Genomic DNA, 12,864 nt, shown 5'->3' with positions numbered 1-12,864 from the left:
TTTTTAGTAGAGACGGGGTTTCACCATGGTCTCGATCTCCTGACCTCGAGATTCGCCCGCCTCGGCCTCCCAAAGTGCTGGGATTACAAGCGTGAGCCACCGCGCCCGGCATATTTACTTACTTTTTATTTATTTTTTGAGACACAGTCTCCCTCTGTCACCCAGGCTGAAGTGCAGTGGCATGATCTCGGCTCACTGCAACCTCTGCTTCCTGGGTTCAAGCCATTCTAACCTGCCTCAGCCTCCGGAGTAGCTGGGACTACAGGCACGCATCATCGTGCCAGGCTAATTTTTGTATTTTTAGTAGAGATAAGGTTTCACCATGTTGGCCAGGCTGATCTCAATCTCCTGACCTCAAGTGATCTGCTTGTCTCAGCCTCCCAAAGGGCTGGGATTACAGGCGTGAGCCACCATGCCTGGCCTACATTTTTTAAAAAAAGAAATCAACTATATATGGATATCCAAATGTTCTAGAACCATTTGTTGAAATAACACCTTCCTCCACTTAATTACCTTTCCACCTCTGTCAAAAATCAATTGTGTAGGGCCAGGATTACAGGCATGAGCGACCATGCCCAGCCAGACTCAGGAATTTGAGGCTAGCCTGGGCAATATAGGGAGACCCCATCTTTACAAAATAAAATAAAATTAGCCAAGCGTGATGGTGTGTTCCCATAGTCTTAACTACTGAGGAGGCTGAGGCAGGAAGATCGCTTGAGCCCAGGTTTTTGAGGCTGCAGTAAGCTATGACAGTGCCACCACACTCCTGCCTGGGTGACAGGGTGAGACCCTATCTTGGGGGATTAGAGGGGTGCAAACCACTGCTGTGTCCTCTTGACAAACTGACTCATTTTTTTCATTATAAAATGACTTGCTACTTCTTTATCCCTGGTTATATTCTTTAATCTGAAATCTATCCTCTGATACTTACATAGCCCCTTCAGATTTCTTTTGACTTATGTTAACATGGCATGTATTTTTCCATTCTTTCACTTTTATTCTATGTGTTTCTCTCTTATACACAGCAATACCATTTCGTCTTGCTTTCTCTGCCCAAAATGAGTATTTCTACTGTTTTGTTATTGTTTTAAAGAAACGAGATTTTTGTTATGTTGCCGAGTCTGGCCTTGAACTTCTGGGCTCAAGCAATTCTCTTGCCTCAGCCTCCTAAGTAGCTGGGACTACAGGCACACACCACACCTGGTCAATGTCTACCCTTTAACTGAAATGTTTAGACTACTTATGTTTAATATAATTATAGATATATTTAAGGTTTATTTGCTTTTCTATTCAGCCTCAACAAAACAAAAAACTGCCATTCAAAAAATACTGTTAAGAAAACAAAAACACTGGCCAGGCATGGTGGCTCATGGCTATAGTCCCAGCACTTTGGGAGGCCAAGGTGGGTGGACTGCTTGAGCCCAAGAGTTCAAGACCAGGCTGGGTAACATGGTGAAACTTCATCTCTACAAAAAATACAAAAAAATTTGCCAGGTGAGGATGTGGTGCATGCCAGTGATTCCACCTACTAGGGAGGCTGAGGTAAGAGGATCACTTGAGCCTGGGATGTCAAAGATGAAGTGAGTTATGATTGTGCACCACACTCAAGCTTGGGCAACACAGCGAGACCTCATCTCACAAAATAAAACTAAAAATAAAAAAACTCTACAAAGTTTTTCCAATGCTCATTAAGAGTTCAAACCAAGCCGGGCACAGTGGCTCATGCCTGTAATCCCAGCACTTTGGGAGGCCAAAGTGGGTGGGTCACCTGAAGTCAGGAGTTTGAGACCAGCCTGTCCAACATAGTGAAACTCCGTCTCTACTAAAAACACAAAAAGTAGCCGGGCATGGTGGCAGGCACCTGTAATCCCAGCTATTCAGGAAGCTGAGGCAGGAGAATCACTTGAACCCGGGAGGCGGAGGTCGCAGTGAGCCGAGATCAAGCCATTGCACTTCAGCCTGGGCGACGAGCAAAACTCTGTTTATAAAAAAAAAAAAAAAAGGGCCGGGTGCGGTGGCTCACGCTTGTAATCCCAGCACTTTGGGAGGCCGAGGCAGGCGGATCACGAGGTCAGGAGATCGAGACCACGGTGATACCCCGTCTCTACTAAAAATACAAAAAATTAGCCTGGCGTGGTGGCGGGCGCCTGTAGTCCCAGCTACTCAGGAGAATGGCGTGAACCTGGGAGGCGGAGCTTGCAGTGAGCCGAGATTGCGCCACTGCACTCCAGCCTGGGCGACAGACAGAGCGAGACTCCATCTCAAAAAAAAAATAGAGTTCAAACCATTTTTGCAAAGTAAGCCTTATGATAAATCCAAAACCAAAAACAACAGAGTTCAAGGCCGGGCGAAGTGGCTCACACCTGTAATCCCAGCGCTTTGGGAGGCCCAGGCGGGTGGATCATCTGAGGTCGGGAGTTCAAGACCAGCCTGACCAACATGGAGAAACCCCGTCTCTACTAAAAATACAAAATTAGCTGGGTGTGGTGGCGCATGCCTGTAATCCCAGCTGCTTGGGAGGCTGAGACAGGAGAATCGCTTGAACCTGGGATGTGGAGGTTGCGGTGAGCCAAGATCACACCATTGCACTCCAGCCTGGGCAACAAGAATGAAACTCTGCCTCAAAACAAAACAAAACAAAAACAAAAACAACAGAGTTCAAACCATGACCTAACCTTTGAGGACCTGTACAAGATCTAGCCCTTGGCTACCTGATACTACCATTCCCACCATCCTCCCTCCTTATATAGTCTAACCACACTGATTTTTCTCTGTTCTTCCAGTACAATGGTTTTCCCAGTACAGTACAGGGGTAATTCTGTCATACCTCTTTTCCTTTCCCCAAGACATATGGCAATGTCTGATTTTCACAACTGAGAGGGTGCTACTGGCCTCTAGTGGGTAGAGGCCAGGTATGCTGCTAAATACCCTACAATGCACACGACAGCACCCACTAGAATCATCTGTCCTAAAGTTTGTAATGCCAACGTTGAGAAACCCCGTTCCTGACCATCAAGTTCCCTTTTGCCTAAAGGCCTTCACACACCCTGTTCTCTCTCCTTGAAAAACTCAATGTCCCCTTCTCCCATGGATATATACTACTCAACCTATAGGCTTCACCTTAAATGTTGCCTCGTCAGAGGAGCTTTACTGGATCAACACCAATTCTGGTTCTAAGCTAGACTCCCCTGATTATAAACTTTAATAAGTACTCTGTGCTTTTCTTTCATAGTTCTCATCACCAATTTTTTTTTTTTTTTTTGAGACGGAATCTCGCTCTGTTGCCTAGGCTGGAGTGCAGTGCCGTGATCTCGGCTCACTACAACCTCCACCTCCTGGATTCAAGCAATTCTGCTGCCTCAGCCTCCCAAGTAGCTGGGACTACAGGCACGCGCCACCATGCCTGGCTAATTTTTGTATTTTTAGTAGAGACGGGGTTTCACTATGTTGGCCAGGCTGGTCTTGAACTCCTGACCTCATGATCTGCCTGCCTCGGCCTCCCAAAGTGCTGGGATTACAAGTGTGAGCCACCGCACCTGGCCTCATCACCAATGCTAAACACACAGAAAAAGCTGTGGATTTTGGTCACTACTGTTTTTCCAGCACCCAAAACATGCTCTCTACATAGCAGGTCATCAATAAATACCTGGGATAAACCCCTCTATGTTGGGACAATGTTTGTGGTACCCTTCCAACGTCCGTCATATCTACTTTTTTTTTTTAATCACACTTAGAGTGTAAAACATTTTTACAAATAATGAACACCTGCGTACCCACCATACAGGTTAAAGTACTTAACGTTAATAGTGGCCAGGCCCAGTGGCTCACATCTGTAATCCCAACACTTTGGGAGGCCAAAACAGGAGGATTGCTTCAGCTCAGGAGTTCAAGAACAGCCTTGGCAACCTGGCAAAACCCCATCTCTACAAAAATACAAAAATTAGCCAGTGCCTTTAGACTGTAGGATGAGGAAAAAAAAAAAAAAATACAATTAGCCAGGCATTGTAGCTGGGACTGTAGCTACTTGGGAGATTGAGGTGGGAGGATGGCTTGAGCCTGGGAAGCAGAGGTTGCAGTGAGCCAAGGTTGTGCCTCTGCACTCCAGCCTAGGCGACAGAGCCAGACCCTGTCTCAAAAAAGAAAAGAATATTAACAGTACCTCAGAATCTCCCAGTAAGCCTACGCTGAGGTGGAAACAACTCTCTCCTCTCCTCCTGACAGTGATAACAAACATTCTAAGTTAGTTTTGCCTGCTTTGAGCCTTCTATAAATGTAATCATACTGTATTCTTCTGTGACTTCTTTCAAGTTCACATTCTTTCTGCTATAGAGTATTCTGTGGCTTAACAATTTGTTTATCCATTCAACTACTGATGGCTACTTGGGTTATCTCATTGGACTACTATGAACAATTCTATTAATATACTTACATAAATCTCCTGCAGCAAAACTGAGGGTAAATACTCAAGAAAAAATCCTTAGTCAAAGGGTATGTATAATATCCAACTGTATTCTGCAATGCCAAGTGCTTTCCAAAACAGATGTGCTATTTACACTACAGGCAATTCCACATTCCTGTCAAAACTTGGCAGCGAGGTTTTTTCTTTATTAATCTGATGTATATACATTATCTCACTATGGTTTCGATTAGATTTCCTGCATTATTGATGAGTTTAAACATATTTTCATGTTTATGGACATACATACTTCCCTAGTACCCCTTCCCCTTCCTCATTTTTTTGTTTTTGAGACAGGGTCTTGCTATGTTCTCCAGGCTGGAGTACAGTGGTGCGATCATAGCTCACTGTAGCCTTGAACTCCTGAGTTCAAGCGATCCTCCTGCCTCAGTCTTCCAAGTAGCTGGGACTACAGAAATGCACCACCATGCACAGCCAATTTTTATTATTTTTTGTAGAAACGGGGTCTCCCTATGTTGCCCAGGCTGGTCTCAAACTCCTAGCTTCAAGCCGACCTCCCGCCTCAGCCTCCCAAAGTACTGGGATTACAGGCAGGAGCCACTGGGTTCAGCCCATCTTTCCTCAAACGTTTCTTCTTTCACCTTGCAGATGTGTGCAAAATATTTTTGTTTTGCCACATCAAATCCATTTCCATCCTTCTCTACCTGGCTCTATGCTTAAATAGGCTGACCTTTACAGCCTCCACCAAGACTCCCATTGCCCTCTAGATTCTGGTGAGTTCAGTTCATAGGGAGCAGCAGCAGAAAACCAGGAGACAGAAGTAAAGCATCCTTGGGGTGTTTATTTCCAAACGCCTCCCTAGGAGGATGGTTACAGTTACAGTTTTCTCTCACCAGCAAAGTACTCTTCAACAACAGCAGCTACTCTTTTCTCGTTCCTGTACCCACTCCCTCCCTCTGCTTCCTTGCGGTTTAGAAATGATGAAGGCTTCCCCAACTGCTGATAGGTATGAGGCACTTAACCTTTCCTTGTTACATTTTCCTCAACCCTGATCAGACTGCTATCTGCTGTCAACAGCCCCTTTATTAAACTCAATTCAATTACATTTGAGTATGCCATCTGTTTCCTGCCAGGACACTGACTGACATAAAGTATGTGGCTAGAACCCACTAATGGTCAGTCACAGTGATTCATGCCTGTAATCTCAGCATTCTGCCAGGCCAAGGTGGGAGGATCATGCGAGTCCAGGAGTCTGAGACCAGCCTGGACAACATGGCAAGACCCCGTTTCTCTATAAAAAATAAAAAACTTAGCTAGGCGGCCGGGCGCGGTGGCTCACATCTGTAATCCCGGCACTTTGGGAGGCCGAGGTGGGCGGATCACGAGGTCAGGAGATTGAGACCATCCTGGCTAACATGGTGAAACCCCGTCTCTATTAAAAATACAAAAAAATTAGCCAGGCATGGTGGCGGGCACCTGTAGTCCCAGCTACTCGGGAGGCTGAGGCAGGAGAATGGCAAGAACCCGGGAGGCGGAGCTTGCAGTGAGCCGAGATCGCGCCACCGGACACCAGCCTGGGTGACGGAGCGAGACTCCGTCTTAGAAGACGGAAAAATTTAGCTAGGCATGGTTTTGAGTGTCTACAGTCCCAGCTACTCGGGAAGCTGAGGTGGGAGGACTGCTTGAGCCTGGGAGGCTGAGGCTGCAGTGAGCTATGATCATACCACTGCACTCCAGCCTGGAAGACACAGCAAGACCCTGTCTCAATAAAAAACAAACAAACAAAAACCCCACTAGTACTGCCAGACATGACAAATAAAAAAGAACTAGCTAGGAGACAGAAAGGAGTCAAAGTAAATTACTGAAACAAAGAAAGAACAAGAACTTTGAAACCAAAGACAGGTGTGAATCTTGGCCCCATCAAGTACTGGCTATTGTAGCACAAACTGCTGCTGAGCTAGCTACCAAGCTATTCCCTCCCTCTTCTTCTCTCTTGCCAGCCTGTCTCTTTTGAGACTTAAATACAAAGGAAGATACTCTCTTTCTCAGCCCCCGCTGCAGCTCTGGGTGGTTATGTAAGCCAAGGTCTAGCCAATATCATGTAAAGATAAAGGGTGGAGCTTTCTATTTTATGCTTCAAGAAAGATTTTTCCAGATACACTTCTGGAAAGATTTTCTTAGCCTGCTTTGATAAGTATTCCCTCACTCTGAATACAGTCATATTTTTTCACAACTCAAGGGACAACAAAGCTAAGGACCAGAACTCAACACACTGAGAAGAACAGAACAGAAAGACAGAGAAAGTCTAGGTCCTTGACAATAGTATTCAGCCTCTATACTAAACTTGGAACTATCTAAGGCTTACTACATGAGATAATCACGTCTGTCTTGTTTAAGCCAGTACTACTAAAAGTGGTGTACCTCATGTGACAGCATCACTACCACCCTGCAGATTGTTAGAACTGAAAAATGTTAGGTCTATCCTAGACCTTCTGAACTCTCAAGGAATGGGCTGAAGAACAGTTCAAGTATGATGGAGAAACAAATTAAACATTTGTCCTGAGAGGAAAAAAAAAAAACAGTTCAAGCAATTCTCCCACTTCAGCCTCCCGAGTAGCCGGGACTACGGGCACGTGCCACCATACCCGGCTAATTTTTGTATTTTTTCGAGATAGGGTATCGCCATGTTGGCCAGGCTGGTCTCAAACTCTTGACCTCAGGTGATTTGCCCACCTTGGTCTCCCAAAGTGCTGGTACTACAGGCCTGAGCCACCATGCCCAGCCAAGAACACATTTTCCGTAACTTAAGTATTACGCCAAAGTTTGAGAACAACGGGCCACTATTACAATTTCACTATATAATGGCTGAAAGCACTCATAACTAGTATGTATCAACCTCAACATGCCATTTAAATGTACGAGGCTGCCTACCACCTCAAGATTTCTGTACAAATTCTGCAAGACTTTATGTAAAGCAATTAGCCCAGTGTCAAGTACAAACAGACAGATATTTAACAACTGTTTAGTTGTTTCTCCTGAATCTTACTTTCAGCTGTTACAAGATTATATAGGGATTGCTTTAGTGTTCGGTATCACTTTTGTAATAGTTATCCTTTAGCTATTTTGACTGGATAATTAAAAAACAAATTAAGGCTGGGCGCGCTGGCTCACGCCTGAAATCCCCGCACTTTGGGAGGCCGAGACGGGCAGATCACAAGGTCTGGAGATTGAGACCATCCTGGCTAACACAGTGAAACCCCGTCTCTACTAAAAATACAAAAAAATTATCCGGACGTGGTGGTGGGCACCTGTAGTCCCAGCTACTCGGGAGGCTAACGCAGGAGAATGCCGTGAACCCGGGAGGCAGATCTTGCAGTAAGCCGAGATTGTGCCACTGCACTCCAGCCTAGGCAACAGAGCGAGACTCCATCTTAAAAAAAAAAAAAAAAAAAATTTTTAAGTAGAAAAAGTCCAACTCTCATTACAGCGAGGACTTAGATTAAACACGTCTGAGGCCAGGCGTAGTGGCTCACGCCTGTAATCTCAACTCTGGGAGGCTGAAGTGGGCATATCACCCGAGGTCGAGAGTTCAAGACCAGCCTGACCAACATGGAGAGAACCTGTCTCTACTAAAAATAAAAAATTAGCAGGGCATGGTGGCGGGCACCTGTAGTCCCAGCTACTCGGGAGGCTGAGACAGGAGAATCACTTGAACCAGGGAGGCGGAGGTTGCAGTAAGCCGAGACCACACCACTGCACTCCAGCCTGGGCAACAAGAGCGAAACTCTGTCTCAAAAAAAAAAAAAAAAAAAAAGTCTTAAAGTCTTTTTTTTTTTCTTTTTAAATTTTTTTTTTTTTGAGATGGAGTCTTGCTCTGTCACCCAGGCTGGAGTGCAGTGGCACGATCTCGGCTCACTGCAACCTCCGCCTCCCAGATTCTCGCCATTCTTCTGCCCCAGCCTCCCGAGTAGCTGGAACTACAGGAGCCCGCCACCACGACCGGGTAATTTTTTATATTTTTAGGAGAGATGGGGTTTCACAGTGTTAGCCAGGATGGTCTCGATCTCCTGACCTCGTGATCCACCTGCCTCGGCCTCCCAGAGTGCTGGGATTACAGATTGAGCCACTGCGCCTGGCCTACAAGTCTTTTAAACATAGTAACAATTATGTGCTCACTTTGTCAGCACATATAATGAAACTGGAATAATATGGAGAGGATTAGCATGGCCACTGCATGGGCTGAGCACAGTGGTTCATGCCTGTAATCCCAGCACTTTGGGAGGCCAAGAAAAGAGAATAGTTTAGGGAGTTAAGAGACCAGCTGGGGCAACATGGTGAAATCCCGTCTCTACAAAATATACGAAAAATTAGTCAGGCATGGTGGCGCACACCTGTGGTCCCAGCTACGTGGAGGGTGACACGAGAGGATCGCTTGAGCCCAGGAAGTGGAGGCTGCAATGAGCCAAGATCGCGAAACTGCACTATTCCAGCATGGTGACAGACTAAGACCCTGTCTCCGAAAAATAAAACAAGAAAGGAAAAATCAAAACCAAAAAGACAAAATAACAGAATTATCAAAAAAGGATGAAAAAGACAAAGCAAGGATAGACTAGTACAACAAAGTGTTGCAATTATTACAATACTAAGACATTCTCAGTGATGAATGTGGTTCTAAAATTTGGTTCAAGGCCAAGAGTGATGGCACATGCCTGCAGTCCCAGCTACTCAGAAGGCTGAGGTGGGTGGATGGTTTAAGCCAGGGAGTCCAAGGCTACATACAGTGAGCTATGACTGCACCACCGCACTCTAGACTCTGTGACAGAACGAAACCCTGTTTCTAAACAAATAAATAAAAATAAAAGGTAGTCCTTATAATACTTGACAGGAGGCCAAGGTGGGTGGATCATCTGAAGTCAGGAGTTCGAGACCAGCCTGGCCAAAATGGTGAAACCCTGTCTTTACCAAAAATAGAAAAAACTAGCCGGGAGTGGTGGTGCACGCCTGTAGTCCCAGCTGCTCAGAAGGCTGAGGTGGGAGAATCACTTGAACACGGGAGAATGAGGTTGCAGTGAGCCAAGATTGTGCATTGCACTCCAGCCTTGGCGACAGAGTGAGACTCCGTCTCAAAAAAACAAAACCAAAAAAACACACAACTATTAACATAAAGTATTAATAACATTAAATATAATACTAAATATAACACAGTTTTACACACATAGAAGTATGTTCTGTAACCTACGATGACAGCTCTAATTCTGATGGTAAGTCAAATCAGAAACGAACAGGCACTCACCTCGAAGTCACACTCTTCTCCCACAGCATATTTGGTCATGATCTCCAACCAAGCAGTATCTACTAACTTCTCTAAGGAGGCTGTGTTATGGTGAACCATTTCCAGAACAAGCTTCTCATACCAGGCAGGAAACTCCTCCTTCAAACTAAATAAATGTAATTAGTTATCAAGAAAACACAGAAACGCTTATCCAGAGATTTAATTCAAGTCAATTCAAACATTTCTTTCTTTCTGTTCCAAACATTTCAAACATTTCTCGCTGTCACCAAGGCTGAAGTGCAGTGGCACAATCATAGCTCACTAGCCTCCACCTCCCAGGCTCGAACAACCCTCCAACCTCTCAGGCAGCTGGGACCACAGGCATGCACCACTGCACCTAACCTCTTTTAAGACTTAACTTTTGGGCGGGGCACGGTGGCTAACTCCTGTATTCCCAGCACTTTGGGAGGCCGAGGCGGGTGGATCACGAGGTCAGGAGATCGAGACCATCCTGGCTAACACGGTGAAACCCAATCTCTACGAAAACTTGAAAAAATTAGCCAGGCGTGGTGGCGGGCACCTGTAGTCCCAGCTACTCGGGAGGCTGGGGCAGGAGAATGGTGTGAATCCGGGAGGCGTAGGTTGCAGTGAGCCAAGATCACGCCACTGCACTCCAGCCTGGGCGACAGAGCGAGATTCCGACTTAAAAACAAAAAAAGACTTAACTTTTGGCCGGGCATGGTGGCTCACACCTGTAATCCCAGCACTATGGGAGGCAAAGGCGGGCAGATCACCTGAGGTCAGGAGTTCAAGGCCAGCCTGGCCAACATGGCAAAACCCTGTCTCTACTCAAAATACAACAATTAGCCAGGCGTGGTGGCACATGCCTGTAATCCCAGCTACTCGGGAGGCTGAGGCAGGAGAATCGCTTGAACATGGGAAGCGAAGGTTACAGTGAGCCGAGATCACGCCATTGCACTCCAGCCTGGGCAATAGAGCGAGACTCCGTCTCAAAAAAAAAAAAACAAAAAAAAACAAAAAAAACCCAAAAAAAACACTTAACATTTTACGAGTTTTAGGTTCACAGCAAAACAACACTGCTTTAGCAAATATACATAAGGCACTGGGAAATACAAAGATTAAAAAAACCATGCAGTTTGCTGGACACAGTGGGTCCCAGTACTTTGAAAGGCACAGGTGGGAGGATTGCTTGAGCCCAGAATTTTGAGACCAGCCTGGCCAAAACAGTGAGACCCTGCCTCTATAAAAAACTAAAATAATTAGCTAGGGGAGGTGGCATGCACCTATAGTCCCAGCTACATAAGAGGCTGAGGCAAGAGGTTGGCTTGATCCCAGGAGCTATGAGCATACCATTGCACTCCAGCCTGGGTAACAGAGCAAAACTGTGCCTCTAAAAAAAAAGGAAACCAGGAAGCGTTAATATGTTGGAAACGTGACTTGAACACTAGAGCCATTGCAAAAGGACAGCAATGATTTAATACTTTTCACTTATTAAACTAGCAAAAAAAAAAAAAAAAATTAATTATCATACCCGGCTGGGCGCAGTGGCTCATGCCTGTAATCCCAGCACTTTGGGAGGCCAAAATGAGCAGGTCGCTTGAGGTCAGGAGTTTGAGACCAGCCTGGCTAACATGGTGAAACCCCATCTCTACCAAAAACACAAGAATTAGCCAGGAGTGGTGGTGAGTGCCTGTAGACCCAGCTACTCAGGAGGCTGAGGCACGAGAATCGCTTGAACCCAGGAGGTAGAGGTTACAGTGGACCAAAATCGTGCCTCTGCATTCCAGCCTGGGCAACAGAGTGAGACTCCATCTCAAAAATAAAAGTAAGAATAAGGCCAGGCATGGTGGCTCACGCCTGTAATCCCAGCACTGTGGGAGGCCAAGGCGTGGGGATCACGAGGTCAGGAGATTGAGACCATCCTGGCTAACATGGTGAAACCCCATCTCTACTAAAACTACGAAAAATTATCCAGGCGTGGTGGCGGGCACCTGTAGTCCCAGCTACTTGGGAGGCTGAGGCAGGAGAATCACTTGAACCCGGGAGGCGGAGCTTGCAGTGAGCCGAGATCGTGCCACTGCACTCCAGCCTGGGTGAGAGCGAGATTCTGTCTCAAAAAAAGAAAAAGAAAAAAAGAATAAACCACATTACCAGAGTACTTACAAGGTCAAAGTATGGAGCAGGAACACTCAAAGGCCTGGTAAATACCTAAACAAGTGCACCTATAATTAAATAAATATCCCATATTGCTACTGCAAAATGCCATTAGGCAAAGGAACACAGAAACCCATACAGTACACTAATGTAATATAGTCTAATTTGTGCCCCATAAACTTAAATACACATACTGCTTTAGGGATAATATTCCCTCCTTTCCTAACAATGTGAAGATGGTGGCAAAGAGCAATACTTCCATTACGTACAGCTCAGCAACTTCCTGTTCTTCCTCCCAGGCTTCCTTGTGTGTTAGCTGACTGCTTCCAGTACTCTTGCACGTCCAAATGCGCTCACTGTACCTTTCCAAGCGGGCTTCATACTGTTAGCAGTAGTTCAGGAAAACAATATGCAAGCAACAGAGACAACGAACCCATACCCATAAGATACTTATATATAGAAAAAAATCTAGTCTCCTTTTTAAAATGTGCAGCATGAGAGGATAAAAATGGAATTGGAGGCCGGGCACAGTGGTTCACGCCTGTAATCCCAGTACTTTGGGAGGCCGAGGCGGGTGGATCACGAAGTGAGGAGATCGAGACCATTCTGGCTAACACGGTGAAACCCTGTGTCTACTAAAAATACAAAAAATTAGCTGGGAGTGGTGGCGGGCACCTGTAGTCCCAGCTACTCAGGAGGCTGAGGCAGAACAATGGCATGAACCCGGGAGGCGGAGCTTGCAGTGAGCCAAGATCCTGCCACTGCACTCAAGCCTGGGGGACAGCGTGACTCCGTCTCAAAAAAGAAAAAAAACAGCGGCCCGGTGTGGTGGCTCACGCCTGTAATCTCAGCACTTTGGGAGGCCGAGGTGGGCGGATCACGAGGTCAGGAGATCAAGACCACGGTAAAACCCCGTCTCTACTAAAAAAAATACAAAAAATTAGCCGGGTGTAGTGGCGGGCACCTGTAGTCCCAGCTACTCGGGAGGCTGAGGCAGGAG

General features: G+C 46.0%; 1 protein-coding gene across 1 annotated transcript in view; it reads right to left on the bottom strand.

Annotated features, from left to right (window-relative positions):
• Positions 1-12,864, bottom strand: part of LOC129489778 (ephrin type-B receptor 4-like) — an 82,470-nt gene that overhangs the window by 57,846 nt on the left and 11,760 nt on the right. Inside the window, 2 exon segments of the mRNA XM_063646336.1 lie at positions 9,711-9,855; positions 12,134-12,246. Of these exon segments, the coding sequence (XP_063502406.1) occupies positions 9,711-9,809 (99 nt within the window). The 5' untranslated portion in view covers positions 9,810-9,855; positions 12,134-12,246.

This window comes from Symphalangus syndactylus, chromosome 9, assembly GCF_028878055.3.
Source record: "Symphalangus syndactylus isolate Jambi chromosome 9, NHGRI_mSymSyn1-v2.1_pri, whole genome shotgun sequence".
In the NCBI taxonomy this organism is placed as follows: Eukaryota; Metazoa; Chordata; class Mammalia; order Primates; family Hylobatidae; genus Symphalangus; species Symphalangus syndactylus.
This window is presented reverse-complemented; position numbering and strand designations above follow the sequence as displayed.